This window comes from Bombyx mori, chromosome 5, assembly GCF_030269925.1.
Source record: "Bombyx mori chromosome 5, ASM3026992v2".
Taxonomy (NCBI): Eukaryota; Metazoa; Arthropoda; class Insecta; order Lepidoptera; family Bombycidae; genus Bombyx; species Bombyx mori.
Window position 1 is genome coordinate 7,862,553 of NC_085111.1, and position 21,938 is coordinate 7,884,490.

The 21,938-nt window shown below is 36.4% G+C and overlaps 1 protein-coding gene across 1 annotated transcript in view; it reads right to left on the reverse strand.

Moving 5' to 3' along the window:
• Positions 1-21,938, reverse strand: part of LOC101736069 (myosin-2 heavy chain) — a 32,034-nt gene that overhangs the window by 1,151 nt on the left and 8,945 nt on the right. Inside the window, exons 6-38 of the mRNA XM_062668644.1 lie at positions 21,162-21,299; positions 20,486-20,740; positions 19,740-19,903; positions 19,400-19,553; positions 17,819-17,989; positions 16,474-16,605; positions 14,818-14,908; positions 14,287-14,414; positions 14,018-14,200; positions 13,823-13,944; positions 13,363-13,747; positions 13,110-13,263; positions 12,716-13,039; positions 12,474-12,634; positions 12,266-12,391; positions 11,070-11,387; positions 10,806-10,977; positions 10,487-10,613; positions 10,287-10,401; positions 10,052-10,210; positions 9,165-9,386; positions 8,937-9,068; positions 8,553-8,717; positions 7,949-8,104; positions 7,623-7,721; positions 6,970-7,122; positions 6,760-6,897; positions 6,157-6,308; positions 2,209-2,329; positions 1,603-1,712; positions 945-1,107; positions 764-861; positions 141-258 (exon numbers count right to left, since the gene is read on the reverse strand). Of these exons, the coding sequence (XP_062524628.1) occupies positions 141-258; positions 764-861; positions 945-1,107; positions 1,603-1,712; positions 2,209-2,329; positions 6,157-6,308; positions 6,760-6,897; positions 6,970-7,122; positions 7,623-7,721; positions 7,949-8,104; positions 8,553-8,717; positions 8,937-9,068; positions 9,165-9,386; positions 10,052-10,210; positions 10,287-10,401; positions 10,487-10,613; positions 10,806-10,977; positions 11,070-11,387; positions 12,266-12,391; positions 12,474-12,634; positions 12,716-13,039; positions 13,110-13,263; positions 13,363-13,747; positions 13,823-13,944; positions 14,018-14,200; positions 14,287-14,414; positions 14,818-14,908; positions 16,474-16,605; positions 17,819-17,989; positions 19,400-19,553; positions 19,740-19,903; positions 20,486-20,740; positions 21,162-21,299 (5,406 nt within the window). The remainder of the gene's footprint in view (positions 1-140; positions 259-763; positions 862-944; positions 1,108-1,602; positions 1,713-2,208; positions 2,330-6,156; positions 6,309-6,759; positions 6,898-6,969; positions 7,123-7,622; positions 7,722-7,948; positions 8,105-8,552; positions 8,718-8,936; positions 9,069-9,164; positions 9,387-10,051; positions 10,211-10,286; positions 10,402-10,486; positions 10,614-10,805; positions 10,978-11,069; positions 11,388-12,265; positions 12,392-12,473; positions 12,635-12,715; positions 13,040-13,109; positions 13,264-13,362; positions 13,748-13,822; positions 13,945-14,017; positions 14,201-14,286; positions 14,415-14,817; positions 14,909-16,473; positions 16,606-17,818; positions 17,990-19,399; positions 19,554-19,739; positions 19,904-20,485; positions 20,741-21,161; positions 21,300-21,938) is intronic.

Sequence of the window (21,938 nt, forward strand, 5' to 3'; positions counted from 1 at the left end):
TATTATCATTTTTCATAAAATTAAGAATGTAAATTAAATTAAGCCATGACCCTAAACGTCTTAGTCACCAAGTCATAAAATCCTTTTAAAAAAATAATTAATAAATTGAAAGATTTTAATTCTGAAGTACAATGCCGTACCGGTTTGGCGGGTGAGGTTCGCGTCAGCGTTGTAGTACTCGTATTGCGTAGCATGGTACGTGAGGCGCTCGTAGTGCTTCCCATTGCGCTTGCTGGCCTTTCGGGACTTAGTTCTTTACTGTAAACGAACATTTATTATCAAAATGCTATTTATTTTAAACTTATTGTATACTAATGACTATAATTTCGGGGACTATAATATATTATTGATTTTATTGAATTTTCTTTTAGACAAATTGAACCTGAGAAAATTATGTACATATTTTCATTCAAACGTTCATCACCTATCACTAATTTCTAGTATTTTACACTCTTCAGGGAAAAACTTTCACAAACTTTAAATGTCATATTTATATACCTATATCTATCTACAGCCTAAAAATAAATTTCAAGCTTTTAGCTCTAAAAATTATGATACTTCTATACAACTTTTCATCCCTCCTTTCAACTCCTTACAACGCATTAAAAAGTAGCCTTTAGAGTTATTTCTCAGGCTCTGTCTGTGCACCAAATTTTATTTAAATCGGTTCAGTAGTTTTGGCATGAAAGCGTGACAGACAGACATGAGTAACTTTCGCATTTATAATATTAGTATGGATATTGATGCGTAAATACAAACGAACCTGTTGCCGCGAGAAACCTGTTTCCTGCTGAACATATCAGAGAGTCGTCCACGTAAGTCGCGTTTGCTCCCAGCTGTGCTCATGTCGGAATCGGAGCCCTGATAAAGTTTAATAAGAATTAATATTTTAGAAATTAATAGAATATTAATCTTGACGTTCACGATGGAATATATTTATTTACCTGCGATACGGTACCGATAGGTCTGAAATCGACAATTTCGGGATCGGCTTGGTCATCGATGGATCGTGATTTAGTCAGTTTCTTCAATTTTCCAAAGATGCTTTTCTTCTTCTTTTTTTCGTTGGGTAAGACGTCACTCTGAGCAGACCCACCGGATAATCGACTGAAAAGAGATTTGTTGTTTTTAAAAAACGCATCTAACGCATCTGTCTTAGTTATCTGGAATAGTTCTCCTTTTTTTACCGTTCCATATTTGGATGACTGAGCTCTCGACCCGTCTGAAGTGGTGCTCCGTAGATCACCACACCGAATGCCGCTAGCTACCTCAGCCTTCATTCAACCTTAATTATAATATACGTCTCTCTCACTGTTCTATACGGAACGCATGACTCCTTCCCGGCAGAAATAGGTAGGATGGGGAAATCTACCCGGGGTGTGCGCTCAGAATTTGCCCAATAGTCAGAAAATAGGTTTCGCCAAGGTAAAAATAAATGTCGAATAGTGTTGAATCAATGGGATAATTATTATTTTTTTTCATCGGATCCGATACCGTATTTAATATAATACTTATTTAAAATAACATAATTTTTTTTTTAAAATAAAAACGTATACACATATTGATCTTAGTAATAATTTCAATGAAATTAATTTTACTGACCTGTCGAGACTGGTATCCCGAGGCATAGTGAAGTGACGATGATCATTGTCTCCTTCCAGTGATTGCAACGACGACACACTACTCTCATCAACGGACTTCCATATCGAGCTCTGGAACAAAAATTTAGAATTAAAGAATTTAATACATTTTCAGTTCTAATTTCTGACTTTTGTCGTTATTTATGCCTCGCGCTATATGATATGAGTTCTATGAGCTATATGAAAGCTATATTATTTCTATATCTATGAGCTACATGAGTTCATCGTTTTACTATATGTCTTGCGAATTCAATCTTGTCCTCTGACTTTTTTATTTCTTTTTATTTTATAGACCTTGAGATATAAGTTTTAAGGTCTCAAGTATAGTTACAACGGCTGCCCCACTCTTCAAACAGAAACGCATTATTGCTTCAGGACAGAAATAGGCAGGGTGGTGGTACCTCTCCGCGCGAACTCAAAAGGTCCTACCACCATCGTCTGACTGTAACCTAATAGAATATTATGTTAGAAAGAGATCAACAACTATATTATTATTTCGTAAATTATATACAACAGTGGTTCGCAAATTATTGTTCTCATATTTGGGATTTTTTTCCACAGCTTTTACCTGTTCCTTAGTTGTCTGTTCCAGTGAGATGGATCGCTTCTTTAACGACGGTGCCCGAGATGGGGTCCGGCTCGTGGCGGGCGTCACCGACAAAGTATCACGGGGCTCCGTCGACATTGCTCTAAAAATCAACACGTAAGTTCAAATTAGAGTACACACTATTATTTAAACTTACATAATTTACATTGAAAATTAATCAATACCGTAAAATGGGGCGATTAGGGACAAATTCCAACTTTATGAGCAATTTTAAGGTAGTTGTTGATGTATATAATGCTATATCAGGATCAAAATGATTGAGTCTTGGGGGCATCTTTGTTATCTAATTTAAAATTATGCAACTAGCATTCCAGTTTAAGCAAAAAATGTAAAAATAGGTGTAATCCCTATTTACCCGAAAATTGCGGTTAATTGGGACGAAATGAGAAATTTGCTAGGGTTGGCACTACTTTTATTTTTATATATAGTTTTAATTTATTTATTTATTTAGTTGCACCAACAAAGTGATCATCAATAAAAAAAATTGAAAAACTGACAAAAGTACATGGTAGACATCACCTCAATTATAGGTGCAATCGACAGTGCTGATATTTCTATCTGGCTTAAGAGATTAGGTGTGTCGGTTATTCCATGGATTAATCAGATGAATACCCCCACTCTGAACAAATATTAAATATTTTATTATGTATTACTTAGACATTTTTGTCCACCTTGAGATTTCATTGATCTTGTTACATGTCTCTGCAAAATCGACTTACTTATATTACATTGCTTATCTATTTCAACTAAAGACTTATTCCCAATTTCGCTTCGAATAAACCAGATTTTTACCAACAAATTTAAAAAATATTGTTATAACTACATAGACAACCCTACAAACCTGTACCTATTTATACTTAGGTCGTTTCCATTTCACGTATTGTCATCCCAATTAACCCCTTTTTCGTTGTTATTTATACCTAAGACGTCCCCAATATCCCCAAAAACAACAGATTTGTACATGTATTTTTATTTAATCAAATACATTAAAACCAATAACAACTGAGACTTACATTTAATATATATGCTGGTTCAAACACTAAATAACGTTTATAAATCATAGTCGTCTTCTATTATTATCAAATAAATAAAAGAGAGCAAAGTTTCTAGCACTAAAACAATTACCACAACAGGAAGTTAATTTGAAACGCGATTTTTTATAAGTTAGCAGCTATTATCATGCATATTCAGAGTTGTTTTGTGAACTTTCAACATTCTACTATTAAACTACAAAAAATTGAAGATTTTGCAACGAATATAAAACTTATATTGAGCGTCGAAAGATTTTCCCGGTTTTTTCCCGATTCGCCTCTCAATCCCTAATCGCCCCATTTTACCGGTACGTATTTTATTATATAACTAGCGACCCGCCCTCGCTTCGCTTCGGAAACATTATATTACCTAGTCAGGTCATAAATTCTGTCACGTTTAATATAAAATAATTGAAACAAGTTTATTCATTATGTAACCATTCATATACCAAAATGAACTTAACAAAACATAGATTCTTATGACACTAAAGTTTATTCAAAATGACCTCCGTGATTTTGAATACAGGCCTTCAATCTGCGCGGCCAGTCGTCTATCGCAGCACGAACGAGGTCCATGTCAATATCGGCGGCTGCCTTAATCAAGGATGTCTTGAGTGACTCCAAATTGGGACGAGGCTTTGAGCACGCCTTTTCCTCCAAGTGTTGCCATATCTTGTAATCTAACGGATTCAAATCTGGACTGGAGGAGGGCCAGTCTTTGTGCCGGATGAAGTCGATTTCACGCGCCGCCAGCCAGTCTTGTGTGCTCTTCGCTCTATGAGCTGGCGCCGAATCTATTTGGAATACCCATTGTCTGTTATTGAACATGGTATGAGAAACAGGTTCCACAAGGTTCGTCAGGACTGTATTTTGATACACAACTGCATTCGTTTTTACACATTTCTCACAAAAATATACCTCTGTTAAGCCCCAATAAGAAACTCCCAACCATACCATGAGCGAGGATGGAAAATGACCTCGTTGGACACGCGGAATACGGTTGCTCGCTTCTTCACTACTGTGTGCGTACACCTTATCATTTTGTTTGTTGTAGCTCTCTTCTACGGTAAAATTTTTTTCATCCGATAAAAGAATTTCCCGATATTTTTTTCCCGCGTACCGCTTCAACAAAGCGCGGCATCTCTTCAGTCTCAGGTCCATTAGACGAGCATTCAAACGATGTCCTGTTTTTCTTCGATATGCCCGAAGCCCTAAGTCTTCATTTAACACCCTTTTAACCGTGGTTCTGCTTAACCCATCTGAAGGGCCAACAGTTTCTGCTTACGTTTGGGATTTCTTTGAATTCGCGCCTTCACAGCTTTTATCACTGCTGGAGTCCTAACAGACCGAGGGAGACCACTTCTTGACCTGTCATCTACACTAGAGTCTTCATTGTATCGTTTGATGGTACGATAAACGAATCTTTTGGTTATATTCAAATTTTTCAGTATGTTAAAAATTTGAATTGGCGCGTAACCGCAACGATGCAACGCAATAACTGCAACACGGTCTTCTTTAAGCGTCCACTCCATATTTAAAAATGAGTAAAATTCTAAAAGTATACATTTTTATTTTCATGAACAATTCGAAATTCGAATTCAATAAACTTTTTTGTGGCCAGCATTCTAAAAGAAAAGTTTTTACTGTGTGACAATACTTATGACCTGACTAGTTATTATCGACGATGTTACCCGCGGTTATTGTCGTACCGCGAGTGAAGCCGCGGGGCGAAGCTAGTCTAAAAGAAGTAGCCTAAGTTACTCCTTATATCATCAGCTACCTATCAGTGAAAGTCCCGTCAAAATCGGTTCAGCCGTTCCAGATATTAGCCGGAACAAACAGACAGACAAAAATTGTAAAATATGTTATTTTGGTGTATGTACCGTATATATATTCATATGCATGTAGTGAAAAGAGGCTATTTCAATATTACAAACAGACACTCCAATTTTATTTATATTTATAGATTTGTATAATGAGCGGTCTTATCGTTGAAGTGATCCCCACCAGACATTCCTTTTCATGTAGTTTCTTAAATAGGGCTTTCATGTTGCAGTTATACTATGACTAATACACAATCCCATTCATGAAGTCATTATATGCATTATCTTGGTCATTCTAGGTCATCGATAAAACAGTATCGTGACAAACAGACAGTCAACGTACACCTTCAATTAGTGATTTAGGGATTTGATATAAAAATGATAGATGAAATGAAACTTAAAATTAAGAAAAAAGCAAATACTTAACTCATAATATGTACGTGTAAATCCAATCTATTAAAATAGCGTATAGACAGACATAAAAATGTGATTCTGCGATTTCACGAATGTTATTATGCTAAAATAATAACGAATTTTGAAGGTTTCACTTCTACCACGGGTGGATTGCACACGGGTTTTTTTTTGTAATCAAATGTCCGTTTCGTTTGGTATTAGTATCAACAGTTCGATGGTTTTAATTGAACTTCAATTAAATTTACCCCATTCAAAAATAGCTCAAGAAGTGTTTTTGTTATTCGAATTTTAAAATTTAAATGGCTCTATAGCAGCGGTCGGGGAACCGGGGTAAATTACCCCAAATAGGGTAAAATGAAATGTTGGGGGGGGTAAAAATGAAACTTTTGTGAGTAAAAAGTACAGTGAAACTTCTTTAGAACCGTAAAATTTTTAGTTATTGTTTTCTTTTCAAAATTATCATGGGGCTTTAATATGAAAGATGCTAAAAAGAAGCGATTTCGTTTTTTTTTATTCTTCGCCATGGGGTAATATCAACTTACACAAAAATATTTTGGCTGCTCTAATGTATACTCGTAGTTGAAGTAATGTGGCTTAAACCAAATAGCTATTCACTCCTCGATCTGTTGTTACAATTTTACCTCCTTGCGCTGGCTTGCTGTCGCCGCTGTCGCTCGGCGATACGAGAAGCCCTTAGTTCGTCGGTGAGTCTGCGCAGTCTGGCCGCCGTATCTTTAGCCCCGGCTGCTTCGTTAGTCTCAGGAGTTGCTGAGCGGGAACGAGATTTCGAAGACTACCGAAACGGAAAAAAGGCCATTAAGTACTAGGTACGACGCCATGCTTGTAGAGGGTGTGATCCCAATGCTTCCATACTTCAAGACTTGAATATATATTATATTATTTTATCTATAGTTTTATTACTGATGTTTTGTGTAGAATTGGAAATTACAAAAAAATATATATTATGTAAAAACTTGTCAAAAGATACTAGAAAAATAGGATCGGTTGCTAAACCTAAGAGAAAATAACTACATATATATACTTAATTTTCTAGTCTACTCTTTGTCCAAAGCGACTTAGACCTTATATACCAAAACGGGAAGAGGCATTCATGGTATGGTATTTATGAGCTTCTGTAGCCGATTAGCACTAGATAGCGTTTAACATATTTTATTATGTACGTTAGATATTTTTTTGTGGAATATCACCTGTATTGTTGTTACCGTGTTTTTCTGTGAACTCACCCTGTTACGACGAGGCGGTGTTGGTGTCATCAGAGTTTTCTCCGGTTTAACGGGAATTTCAACGCGGAATAGATCAGGGCTTTGCTTCATTAGATCGTCTATTGTTTCTAAGAGCTGTGCTATCACCCTGTCGTCCTCCTGGAGAACAAATTTAAATGTTAATAAATTAATTTCAAATGAACATTTAGCATTGATTTTATGCTATTGTACCTGTTGAGCACGTTTCAATGAAGCGACAAGTAATTTGTTCTGGTCGCGATCTCGATCGTGCCTCTCTTTATCGCGGCGCAACTTCTCATTGGTTGTACGCAGTTTGGCGTGTGCGTCGCGTAACTCCAATAAGTCGCACTGTAACTCCGTCACCTATAATAAATACATTAGTTATTTATTTATTTCAAGGCATAAGTAGTATAAAAGTGCGCAGTTACTCAATTTTAGTCAAAATTAGTAGATTCTGTATTATGTTTTAATTATTTATTGCGAAAATAGGTGAACGATCTCCAGCCACTTGATGTTGTGGTTGCCAGAACTCACAGACCTGACAATGTGAATGCACACTAACACACCTTGAGAAACGAGATTTAAATTTCATTTGCATTGTATAGCTTGGCAGCAGAAATGTGGGCTTAAAACATGCCTCACCATCAGCATCATGCAAACCATCAGCAAATGCTGGTTAGCGATCGCGCTACGCTGGTATAATACCCAGAACGCTGCTCGTTTTCGGACGAATCTCTTAGTATCCTTATACGACACCCACGGGAAGAGGTGAGGTGGCGCTACTCCAGGCCGATATTACACAGCTTGGTATAAGGCATACTATATATATGAAGTGATAAGTAAACTAATATATTATTATGTACCTTCTTTTTGGCCTCTTCGGTTTCTTCCTCCGTGGTCCTCTTGAGCTGATCGATTCGTCTCTTCATATCTAACCTCTCTTTTTCACGCTCTCTTTCCAACTGTCATAATTAATTGTAAATTTTATAATAGCGCAAAGCACAATCAAATACTTATCGATCAAACAATGGAGATTAGAAAAAAAAACTAAATTTATTTTTTATTCCAGTCGCATAAAGTCATCAACGGAGAATAACAAAACTAAATAATTATGTTCTTGTCAGAGGTTCAGAGACTATAAGTAAAAAAGATGCAATAGAAAGGCAATAACAAAAGAAGACGATATTACTTCGAAAAGAGTCTGCCTCAAGTCTCTGGCGAGCGTGGACGTCTCTTGTAACAGCCGCTGTTGTTCATCGCGTTCCTTGTGCCACGCCAGTTCCATTCGGGTCGCGAGACCAGCCACGCGCGCTCTTCCTGACGACAATAGTCTCTCTTCCTCGTACTGAATAAAAAAATGTGTTTCAATAATGTTAGTAACGTTAAAAGTCAGCGTAGGATCCTTAATAGAATCCTTGTATCATATCCAGGTTAGACTGTATTTCCATAAAGCTTGGTCAGCAGAATTCCTCTCGGTGTTTAGGATAGTCGTTATTTTTAGCGATATTTATCGAGACGTGCTGTTCAGAGATTAGGTTTTTACGAATGAAATTTCTATTTCCCGTAGTTCAAAGCCATTGTTGATTCCATAGTTGATAGAATGTAGTGTTTAAATATTAATTTTTTTTTATCGCTGTGTCATCAGTTCTCGTATTGGGACCGTGGTAGTACCAATAGTGGAGTCAAACTATTTAGTAAGCAACCTCTTTGTCGCTCCGTCACCCAGACCACAAGCTGAGACCAAATCGATACTTTATGAGGCTTTAAGAATCTTTTTTTCTGTAGAAAATTACCTCATTTAGTCTGGATTGCATTTCCGCGAGGCGTACTTCGGCAGATGACTTTTCGCTAACAAGCTCCGTGTTAAGTTTTGAAGCTAGTAGCCGCGATTCACACAGCTCATCTTCGAGACAAGCAACCTGTTGTTCCAGCAAAGCGACTTTGTTGCGATATTCTTCCTAAAATAGGCGATTGGAATGTGATTATTAACAATGTTTAAATTAGCTGGTGATGCGTTTTAAAATCCACTGTATAGCATACAAAAAATGGAACAACTTTAGATCTAGATTATAATATTAGTTCAACTTCTACAGCTATAAAAAGGCCATAGTTGATGCAGAGTTCCTATAATGCGCAATAGAGTACCATATCAGAATCTATCATGACAGGCAACTTACTTCATCTGTGCTGGATATTGAGTTACGATGAATTCTAGCGCTTTTGTCTCCATTTTTAATCTCAGCCATCGACTTCTGTGCGGCTTCGAGCATTTGCTTATAGTTATCTCTTTCTCTCCTAAATCTCGAAACCTGCAAATTATTTTTATATTATCTGCATTGTTATTTGCTTTTTTAATTACGTGCTATTTGAATGAAAATACGATTTCATGTACCAAATTGTAGTACCTGGTTGTGTAAGGATTTGAGTTCATCGCGCATTGTGTTCATCTGCCCTTCGTATCTCGTCTTAGTGTCCGTGATTTCGGCCTTTCTAGCCTTTTCGGATTGTTCTATTCTATTGTTCAAAGCTGCCAACTCCCGTTCCAGTTCTGCATTTTCTGTTGTAAGATTTCTTTGTATTTTAGAAACTCTTTCGTAATCTTCCAATTTCTTTCGGGACTCCTCTAGCTGCAAAGAATTGAATTAGTTTTATTGATTTATCTAATATTTAAGAAATAATAAAACAATATATTTTTTTATTCCTTAGATGAGTGGTAGAGCTCAAGACTCACGTGTTAAGTGATTACCAGAAGTTATAGAGATTAACAACGTAAATGCTGCCATCTACTTCAGACATGAGTTCTAAGTCTCAGTTTTATAATACGGTGGCTGCCTCACCATTAAAATCGGAAAGCCTTACTCCTTCACGGCAGAAATATGGTAGGTGGTAGTACCTACTCACTCGGACTAACAAGCTAGTCTCGACACCGTACCACGGCTACTATCCGTGGTACGGCATCTATAAAAAGTATTTTAGAATGTAAATTGTGTCTTATAATGTAATTTCTAAAGACGTTAAATGTAAACTGTGAATATAATTTATAAATTTAATTGGCTTTACTTTATGCCAGGAGTAAAAGGAAAAAAAAGGAAAAATATAATTTTAGGTTGCATTAATTGTTAAGCGGCTCATTGTGCACGTGCCGTTGGGACACCGAAGTTCATACACATTACAAAGTAAACACGACTACTTATCTAGGAACATGCGAATAATTTCCCTATTGCCCTTTCATAATGATTATCATATCACCGTTACCGCTAGTAAACCAGTCCTAAATAAATGCATTATTTACCTCTTTCTTGGCAAGGTCGTGGTGATGTTCGAGCACATCGCGTCTGTCGTTGGCAGCTCGGAGCTCCCGTTCTCTCTGGTCCAGGCGCGCGTTGAGACGGGCACGCTCGACCTCCCACCCTCCACCGCACAAACGTTCTTGCAGAGACGCTATCGAGTTCTGCGGAGTAAAAAAATTACAATTCGGTTTCCTATTCTGTCAGCAATTCACACAAAAATCAAACTCATAAATTGACCTGCATTTCCGTTTTCTCCGTATTCCATGCTGCTGATTCAGTTCCAAGTTTTTCTTGCAGTGTCTTTATTTCACCTAAGGCAGTACTTAATTCTTTTTGTACATGTAAAAGTTCTCTGAAAATAAAATCGGCACTCAATATAAATATCATATAATTATATGTTACGGTATTAGTTAAAACAAAACAAATAAACGAGTTACCCCTGCGCTTGTTCCTTTTCCACAGTCAGTCTTGCTTTTGTGACCACATGTTCTTCCTCTAATAGTTCATATTTTCCTGTTAGCTCCTCATATTCTGCCTTTTCAAGAGCTAAAGAATGTTCAAGTTCTGAAAATTCAAAAACAATACTTTTAAGCTAAAAAGAAAAAAAGCCAATGCGACATGCTTTATTTACAAAGAGACGTTACATATAATCTAATTCAGATTCACATGCATGACCCAATCAAATTAATAAACTGGACCAAAATACTACTTGTTACAGACCCATACATAGCACACAAGAAAATATGGTATACAAACTTTTGACTGTCTCTTCATATTCTTGTTTCAACTCCGTGATTCTCTTCGCTCCTGCTCCAGAATTTTGTTCAAGAATCTTAAGTTTACCCTTGAGCGTGGCTAGCTCTGCATCTTTATTTTTAACATCTTTGTCATGAGCAATACGCATCCGGTCGAGTTTCTTGCGCTCCGACTAGAATTTTTAAACAACCAATATTATAAAGTAACGCTTTATTTTATTATTTTGTTCATAGTTACATTAGTTTACAAGATTTCCCATATTACCTGCAGGTCAGTGTCGAGTTCTTTGGCTTTATTTTCCCAATAACTGGATTCCTTCTTTTCAGCTTGCACCTTTTTCTCTTGTTCCTTATATTCGTTTTCTAATTTCGCTAAGTCCGATTTGAGCTGTGCCATTTCAAGTTTCGCAGCGGATGATTCTGCTTCAGTCTTTTCTAGTTTAATTTTAGCATTGTTCAATTCATCTTGCTTCTCTTTGAGTTCTTTGCTAGTCTTCTCAAGCTTCTCCCTCATTTCTACCATCTCGACAGGTGATGTTGCTTCGTCGTATTTATCATTAGTAGTTTGCCTTAATGCGTCTTCCTGTAATTTTAGTTAGCGACAGTTAGCAGGTATTTAACTTTAGTTATTACTAATAGTCTGTTTTGCTCTAACTTCTAAAGGATATTAATGGGTGATAACATTATTGCAGACTTTTACATTGTGAATCAGGATAAACTATTCATATTAATGGATTGTATATACGAGGGTGCTAAGAGGTTACATGTCAGATCATGCTGGGTGGAAGGGTAAAGTCATTCCATCTCAGACTCGTATACCAGTTGCTTAATATGAACGTCTTTAGCGGCTATTGTTGATTCCAGAGAAGTGATTTTATTTTCATAGTCAGCTTTCAAATCTCTCATTTCGGCCTCTAACGTTATGAATTTACTTTCGGTTTTAATAAATCGTGCTTGTAGTTCATCTTTCTCGCTCGTTAATTCGATTGATAGTCGTCTATGTGTATTGGCCAACACGACTGCTTGTTCTTTTTCTTCCGAAAGCTAATGAATATCATGTTAATGTTATTAATCATTCAATGACTTTACTAATCGAAATGCCCACCAATATAAATGAAATGAAGTGTAATATCAATGTTATCATAGCAAGTCACATAATGGAATTTCTGTAATTTTTGCTTTGACTATGACCATACACATACAGTCTATTGACCATGGACATTAGGAGGAGGAACAAAAATCCACGTCACTTACACAGGTAAAAAAAATTGGCACTCATTGATAACTACGATTAATGTGTATATGCTGTTCAGTCGATAACATATGATTGACATAATAGTCGGATCCCAGAAATCATAATTGAAAATTTAAAGTAACCTCCTGCTCACAGACATGTAAATTTATTCAACAATTTAACCTTTATGAACTTTGGAAATAATTAAACTAAATTAACTGTTTTACCTCTTTTTCAAGTTTGGTTACACGATCTTTACGTGTCGAAAGTTGTTTCTCTATACGTTTACATTTTTCTTCTGCTTCCTTTAATTTCTTTTCTAAATCGCCTATTTTTTTAGTTTTATCGCCAACCTAAAAGCATATTATATTAGCGTGTTCTTAAAATTATCAATAATCTTTTATTATTTACTTATTTTATTGGGGTCTAATTTACCTCTTTGAGCAACTTATTCTTATCCTGGTCTATTTTTGTATAATTGTCCACTTGTTTTTTTAGTTTTTCTATATCTTTGTCTTTGCTATCTATTTCTTTTTTCAGATCTTCTATTTTTTTCATACAATCGGACATTGTGGTTTGAAGAGATGTTGCGTTTTCTATAAATCATAAAAAATATATATTTGTTTTAAATTAAATTTGTAATCTAACTTAACGAGCCTATATATTATTAAACTTACTGAGATCAGCACTCAATTTGTTTATTTGAGCCTCTCTATTTTTCATTTCTTCAGTAAGCGTTTTGCACTGATTGCTTAAATTGCTGTTTTCATTTTCAAGAGCTTTATATTTATTGGCAAACACATCTTTATCACCTTCTAATTTAGCATTGACATCTTTTAGTTTTGCTATTTCAGTTTGTAATCTATTCTTTTCGTTTGTGAATTCTGAGTCGTTCTTCGACAGTTTGGAACGAATTTCATCTATTTCTTTTTCTAATTTAGTTTTTGCGGTCATTTCCTTACCAGATAATCCTGCGTTTTTCATCACAACATACATCTCCCCTAAAACATAAATCAAATATTGTCAGAATTTATAAGGTTTGTTCTTAGAAATCTACTTATGGAATCTTACCTATTTCACATTCCAAATCTTCAACCATTTTTTTGAGTTGAAGTTTAGTTGTTAAATCAGTTGGTTTCTTTGGAATTCTTGGCTTAAAAGATTTTTGTGCATCATCTTTGAGTGATTTCAGTGTTGCTTGAAGCTTTAAGTTTTCTTTTTCTAACTGCATTACAAATAACAGGTAAATAAAATTAGAAATACGAATTGAGGTTAATTGAAATAAACAACTAACTCAAACCAATAAAAATGAAAAAAAATGTACCTTGCTAAGATTTAGTTTTAATTTATCTAATTCATCTTGTTTTGATTTCAAGGTATCTGTTTCTTTTTTAGTTGCCTCAGTAAATCTTACTTTTTTTTCTGATTTTTCATCTTGACAAATCATTTCTAGTTCTTTTATTTTAGCTAAAGCTTCTTTGAGTTCGTTTTCTAGTTGAGTTGTTTTTTTGGTATTGAGATCTAATGCTTTATCAGATCTTAATGACTTCGCATTTTTCAAAAGCTGTAACTTTTTATTTTCTGTCTGCAATTTTTCGTTATCAGCTTCAAGACTTTGGGTTTTGGCTCTCAACACACTGGCCTCTTGTTCTATTACTTGCAGTTGCCGCTTGAGGTCCACATTCTGTTGATCACTAGCGTCTAACGATCTGTAATGTGCTTATAAATTACTAAGCAGTACTTATTTTACAATGGGAAAAAATATATTGTTTTAAATCATGTACCTGCTTTTAATAAGTGTTTTAGGTTTCTTTTGCGCCAAACTGAGTTCAGCGTGTAGTCTTTCACAATCACGTTCTTTTTCTATAAGCTTTTTCCTTACTTCGTCTATTTCATCTTCTAATACCTATAAAAAACAATATGCGTGTGATTCAAAAGTTCCATCATGTGATATCGTGAACTTAACCTCATTTATATACCTTAACACGCTCTTCTGCTAATTTATTGCTATTAGTAGTCAAACTACGCCGCGCGGTGGTATTGGATCCGGCACTAGTTTTAGTCACACTTGAAATCTTGCTAGTTAGCTCCTTGACTTGTTTCTTAAGTGCTTCTTTATCTTGTTCCAATTCCTCGACTTTTCTTCGTAATACTGTAGCCTCCTTCAACCAAAAAATAACAATAAAATACAAATTGCGATTTTTTATCACGTCTTATTAACATTAAAATGTATTGTATTTATTGTTACCTGTTCATTAAGTTCTAAAAGCAATTTCATCTCCGCGGGGTCCGCTTCGTCGGTTTCTTTTTCATCATTATCATTAGCTGTTTCAATGCTAAGCTTGTTGGCTGGAGGCGTAGGGGACAGTTTACGACCTAGAAGTTCCCAATAATATTTTGAATACATATGTATTTGGAGTAATTTTTTTTGGTAAAATGTAAAGCAAGTGTCGACTCAATTGTTATTTCGGTTAGATTAGGAATTGAATGATTTCTATTTGCACCAAATCGTATTGTATTATGGTACATAAAAAAACGTGATTATATACAGTCAATGATCAGAAAAAAAAAATTACGAACTGGAGAAAATGGCTACCATAATTATGCCTACGAAATTTTAATACAACATGGACACCATATTAAGCTTGTTAGTGGAACAATGGCCAGAGTAAAGTGTTAAGAGGTTTGTTAATTTAAGATGTTGTTTTGCGAGGTTCTCATGAAAAATACAGGAAAGGTTTTGCTCAAAACACAATATTCTCCATAATAATTGACGTACTTCTGGCTTTGGTAGCCATTTTCTTCAGCTGTAGCAGTAAGGACTCATTGTCCTCTTCTACACGTGCCGCTGTTTTACGCAAATTATTTGCCTGAAAATATTCGTTAGTAATTATTATTGGACAACTAAAACACTGCACTACTCTACATAATATATTAAAATAGTTAAGTTCAGAACAACTAAATCAACATTTTGTTATTGTAATATTTCATAGAAATACCTATTACTGGCAACCTAACCGCCATGTGGTTGAATATAGAAAGGTAAGGCAAATCGAAATGGAACTGCGTTTCTTCCGTTGTTTTATCTATGGAAAGTGGAGGGCTATCGGACTTTTCTTTGGAAGATGGTGTAGATGCAGCGTGAATCATTTTGTTTTGAATTGAATTCGTAACTGTCTCAGATTCATGGATATCACATGTAACTATATTGTCAGTCATGACTTGTTTATCCAAGAACGTTGGTGGGTTAACTTGTTTACAGTTCGCTGTCTGGAAATTTTGGTCATGCCTCAATAAAATAACAGTTTGCGCGGTAGCATTACGGACTTTCTTAGCGTCAGTCTGTGTATAGTTATTTAAAAACAAGGAGTCGGTTTGGTTTATTTTGTTTTTTTTAAAAACAGTTTCTGTTTGAGAATATTTTTCTAAAGTATCCTCGTCACACTGCACTGTAGAATCTAATGTAATTTTTTTAGTATCAGTTCCGACATCATTCATATAAATAATGTCGGTTTGAGATCCTTGGCAGTAACTTTGTAGATTATCCTGGGGTGATTGAACTATTTTGTTGATACCAATAGACATGTGACTGACACTGGCCGATGATAAACTTTTTTCTATGGCTAGTTGCATTTCTAAAACTTTTTCAAATTGGGTTACTTTAGTTGTTTTATCTGTATCATGAATTTGGGTTATGGCTGTGTTACAATTTTGTTGGAAGTTTAATGAAGATGAAATTCTTCTATCTTCAATGCTTCGGCGGATTCGGTCAGCCTGTATGAAGACAAGAAGGAATTGAACTAAATAAAAATTATATGCATCGAAGTATCTTTATGCTTGTTTAAATTTAGTCGTTACGCATGCTTTACTTAAATATTTCTGTAATATTACTTAACTATAAGTACTAGGTGTTGAGTATCGATTGCTTATCACTATATAGGCTGCGAGTTTTGCCCATCTACAGCAATTAAAACTCTAATTTATTATTGAATCTGAGTTTGCACGCGATGAAAAAATTTGAAAGAAAATAACTTGAAAATGTAAATATTTGTAAATTAAAAATATTTGTCCCAAAACAAATACATGTTTCTGAATAAAAACGGCTATTTACGCGTATAATCAATTTCCTTTATAAATTGTTTTGTCTTGATGAAATCACTCACTCGGTAATTACCTAACCAATTCGTCAAATTTTCGAAGAAAAAAAAAGGAATTAATATTTTTTTATTGCTACCGTAGGCAGACACACACACGGCCCACCTGATGGTGAGTAGTCACTGTCGCTCATAGACGTCAGCAATGGTAGTGGCATTAACAAGTCGCTGCCTATTACTGTCAAAGTAGATGAGCATGCCGCCCAACTGTATGTACTCTTAAATGAGATAAACAAATTGTTCTTCGACCAATGTTAGTTTTTAAAGTGTAACGAGAATACCTCTTCTTCTGCATTGCGTAGTTGCTCCCGTAAGTCTGCTTCTCTCTCTAAAGAGTCCTGCAGATCTCTAAGAAGCTGTGCGGGGTCTTCTTGGCTACCTCCTCGAGTGAGTGACGATCGGGACACTTTAACCTAATGGTGTTAACGGAAAACTATTTATTGAACACCACAAATCACAAAACATGAAAATACATTTAGTATGTTAAGTCATATTTTATTAATATGAAAATTCATCAGAAAACATTTGCGATTGAAAATGTAACATATCTATATTAAATCAAATCAAATCAGGTTGTACGAGTAACTTGTCATATAACTAAAAATAATACGAATATGAGCAATGACGTCAGTGCAGTGATATTTCAATGTAAATTTTTCATTCCCGATCCTGCGGACAGAATGGAAAGCAGTCGACTTCGCCCAAAACACGTCATCTCGGATCCTCCCGCTCCACTAACGGTGCTTCTAGGTACTTCAAGCACCGGTTACCGTTCTCGTCGAACCCGTCGCTTGCGACGAAGGGCTCGACGAGTAAATTAACTCTCAGACACAGCCCACTGAGTTTCTCGCCGGATCTTCTCAGTGGGTCGTGATTCCGATCCGGTTGTAGATTCTGCGAAGCACGACTCTTGCTAGGGTTCGTGTTAGCATCGTCGTCAGGTTAGAGCCCCGTGAGCTCACCTACTAGTTACGGTTACGCTGGAATAGCCGCTCCAGGCTACCAGCTTAGGTAGGGAAAAAAAAAAGGAAATTTTTTGGAATTATTGCGTAATATTTTGGATGAGCTCACGGCCCGCTTGTTTTGAAGTGGTTACCGGAAGCCATAGATGTCACAACGTGAATGCTGTCACCCACTTATCGATATGCGACCGGACTCTCAATTGTATTGTATTACTGTCAAAAAGTCGTACTACTAGTTAACGTTTGAATTTTGTATTATATTTTTTTTTTTATGTAGTACTAGCTGACCCGGCAGACTTCGTAGTACCTCAATCGATAATGTATAAAATAAACTTAAAACAAACAAAAGGAATCCGTCCGACGGGGGACACATCAAAGAAAAAGCAAAATTGTTATTTTTATTTAATTCCGCACATTTTCATATTTATCTAACCTTTTAAACCTTCTCTGGACCTCCACAAATAATTCAAGACCAAAATTACAAATCGGTCCAGCCGTTCTCGAGTTTTAGCGAGACTAACAAGTAGCAATTCATTTATATATATATATATAGATTTAGTTAAAGGGGATTAGCGTTCTGTTGCATAGATTTAAGTTAGTTTGAAATTTTTTGGGTCAATTCGTCGGAAAGTTGATATATTACGCTTTAATGTCGTGTGCTTACTGTTTCGGGTTGGGGAACCTTCATGAGGCTTGGGTTTGATCCGGTGAACTTTGAGTTTGCTTCAGCCAGCTCGCGTTGTAGCCTTAGCGCCACCTCAGTAGATCGCGCAACTTCTTGTTCCAACTCTTTAATCCTATTTTCCCGCTGCATGCCGTCGGGTCCTCCGACTATCTGAATATCACGTAATATTTTATTTATCAGTTATTGTCGTACCTAAATGAACAGACGAAGACTTTCAATCCATCAATAGACCATCATATTTCGCTATAATAAGTTTCTCGCTAATTCCACAAAGCCTTTTTTAATAAAATGTTTTTGTTACTCAAAATTAACATAAACAACCAATAAAAACTGTTTGTGCATTAAATAAATGTATTATAGTATAATAAAATAAAATCTGGTCTTTTTTTCCTTCCTATACTGATAGCCTTGAGAGTCTATTTCAGCTTCACCCGAACGTGTAAGGGAGCTCTCGGGACTCAAACCAGAAGTGTTGCTAACACTGGTCCTAGCAAGAGCAGTGCATCGCAGAATCTACCACCGGAACGGAAACGCGACCCACTGAGAAGATCCGGCGAGACTCAGTGGGCTGTGTCTATGGGTTAATTTACTCGTCGAGCCCTTCGTCGCAAGCGACGGGTTCGGCGAGGACGGTGACCGGTGCTTGAGGTTAACCTAAAAGCACCGTTAATGGATCGGGAGGATCCGTAATGACGTGTTTAGGGCTATCATTTTAGTGAGCTGATATACTCCTCGTCTATGAATTTGTTGTTGATTATGATGATACTAATTAATGTTGTTCCTTCATTATAGTTAGATAGGTACATAATTGTATTTAATAAAGATTGGTAGGTTAGTATTGAACTGGGGCGGGTTATCTACTACGATAACTACGCATGTCTATGTGTCACATGGGCGTCTAGCCCATTAGTTGACAGATGTTTCGGATAATTTCAAAAACCTCGATAACACTGCTCTAAATTTAGAATGTAGGACATCCACACTTGTTTTGGCGAGAATGCGAGAAACGAACTAATTAGAATATTTTTATTTGTTTGTAAAGATTTAATCGTGTAATAATGGGGGCTTATTGATTGTTTAATACGTGTGAAAATGCTTCTCGGGTTCTTCCAGCAAGTTAACTGAAATCCCATTTTTATTTTATTAAGATATTGTTTCGTTTTTACTCCGTTTCATTTATTTTATCCAAATTAATGACAATTTCAGATCAATTAAGTAATATTTCATCCGCTCCATTGAATTTTTTAACTAACGTAGTATTATATGTAGTAATAATAATAGTGGAATTAACTTGACGCTGGCCAATTAACACTTTTTTTTTTGGTCAGGAGGAAATCGCCCTCCCCTGGGGATGGAGGGCAGGGCATGTCGGAGTCGAACTGACTAAAACCTCCTGTCGCTCAACAACCCGCGTCCGAACCTCGCATGAGACAGAACCCATGAAAAGGCAAAAGGGGAAAGTGAAGCGTTTAGGGCGGAGCACATCTCTCCCATCACCCTCCCCCTCGGCCAATTAACACTTAGAAGCCGATAACTGCATAGAAAAGAAATAACAAGTACCTCTAATAATTTCTTCTCGTGTTCAGCTTTTTCTTGTTCTAATTGATCGGCTTTCCTTTCAGTCTTTTTTAATTTAAATGATAAAACTCTGCAATTTTTAATGGTCTGCTCTAATTCGCGTCTCAGGGATGAATATTCGTCGGCCTGATCTTCTCTAAAATAAAAATACAGGTTTACCATTAAGACTTATTTATCGATGATAAGACAAATAACAAAAAAGCATTACTGCTTAGTTTTTAGATAGATTAATGGTATTTTCGAATAAATTAGTAATCATCTGTAGTAGTTATTTCGTGCAAATGTTATGCGTTTTTCAAATCAGGTCTATAAACCAACCAACCTAAAATTATCTTGCATCTCTTCGATTTCTTCCTCAAGATCCCGTAGTTCTTTCTTCATATCTTCATTCTCATCCATCAATTCTTCACATAACGTTTCGGCCGCCAACAACTTGGCTCGTAGCTGCTCAATCTGACGGGTCTGAGCTTCAGTTGACGGCCGAGTCTAATGAAAGTAGTCAAATATCAAAGACGACAACATTTATTTATTATTATGTTATATATATTAAATTATATGTATGTATAAGTTGTCGTGGCCTAAATTATAAGACGTCCGGTGCATTCGTATGTACCGATTCGAATCCCGCCAGCGAGTACCAATTTTTCTAATGAAATACGCACTTAAGATATGTTCACGATTGACTTCCACGGCGAAGGAATAACATCGTGTAATAAAAATCAAATCCGCAAAATTTTAATTTGTCTAATTACTGGTGATAGGACGTCTTGTGAGTCCGCACGGGTAGGTACCACCACCCTGCCTATTTCTGCCGTGAAGCAGTAATGCGTTTCGGTTTGAAGGGTGGGGCAGCCGTTGTAACTTTACTTGAGACCTTAGAACTTATATCTCAAGGTGGGTGGCGCATTTACGTTGTAGATGTCTATGGGCTCCAGTAACCACTTAACACCAGGTTGACTGTGAGCTCGTCCACCCATCTAAATAGAAATAAAAAATATATATAAACCATAAAGTTGAGAAAATTATCATCATCATCAATATTATAAATTGAGCAAAATTTGTAGATACCTCAAGCTCACTCTCAATTTCCCTAATTTTCTGAGTTAGGTGTTTTTTCTCATCCCTGAGATCCTCATTGTGCGTAGTTAATTCGTTTACTTTCTGTTGTAGTTTTAGTACTTCCGATGATCGTCCTGTCGTGTATTTATTCGCCGTGTCGATGTTAGCGAGTCTGCGTAGAAGAATGTCGCTTTTTTCTTTCTCCACTCTTTCACAACGTTTCCTTAAAATATCTACTTCTTGTTTTAAGCCCTCTATTTGATCCTGCGAAAAAAATGACATGAGTTTTCACATCCTCCAATCAAATTCGATTACAAAACTAGTTTTACTTGATAATGATGGTGCATCCCCTCCCAAACACTACTTAAACTTTTTCATTGCACTAAATGGGTGAATGAACACACGTTCCTTGGTGTTATGTGGTTGTCAATTCTCATAGATATCCCAACGTTAATGTCGCCACTTATCTGGTGACATGAGGTCGCAGTCTAAATTGTATTGTATAAATTTTTTCCATCCGCCAAATGGAAATAGATGACTACTTCGTTGAAAAAATGGGTTGGAAATCTTATATGTTTATCATATAACGAATGAAATTTTTAGTTATATTTGAACTGAGCTAACTTTTTTTGGTTATAAACCTCAGAGAGCGACTAAATTATACATATAACTGTTTCATTCTAACCTGATATTCTTTAACGTTGGAATCCACTAAAGTAGTTTCGGTGGTGGTGCTCGTTTCATCATCAGACTCATCTTTGTCCTTAGACGGACCTCCTCGAACGGGGGGTTTCAAATTCGTTGAATTCCGAGAATTCTTTACCTAATAAATAATGGAAATCAGTTTGAGGGTTCTTCGAAAAAGCGGCTTGACATGATAACCCCCTTATCATGGCCGCCTCTGATTACACACTCGACCCAAGCGACCGAACAACACACAGCTGCTGTTATTTTGGATTCTCCCGATTTACTCTCAGTGCATTAAGGCATTCCGAGCACCGGTCACCGTTCTTGCCGTACTCGTCCAATGCGACGGAGGATTCCATATACCACATAACCCACAGCTCACTGATTTTCTCGCCGGATCTTCTTCTCGATTTCGATCCGGTGATAGATTCAGATTTTTTTCCTACCCATTTGCTGGTAACCTAAGAGGCTATTCCAGCTACGCCCGAACGGGTAGGTGAGCTCACGGGCCCAGCCTAAGAGAATTTGCTAACACTAGCCCTAGCAAGAGTAGTGCTTCGCAGAATCTACCACCGACTGAGAAGATCCGGTGAGAAACTCAGTGGGCTAAGATTCAGCCCTGCTCTTGCTTGGGCTGACGTTAGCTTACCCGTCTAACGAAACCAGAATAGCCCTTCGCGGCTACTGGTGATTCAGTAGGAATGAAAGATATATAAGGGCTTAATGTCATTTGACACATTACAAATCGTATATCGAAATATTGACAAGGCTATAT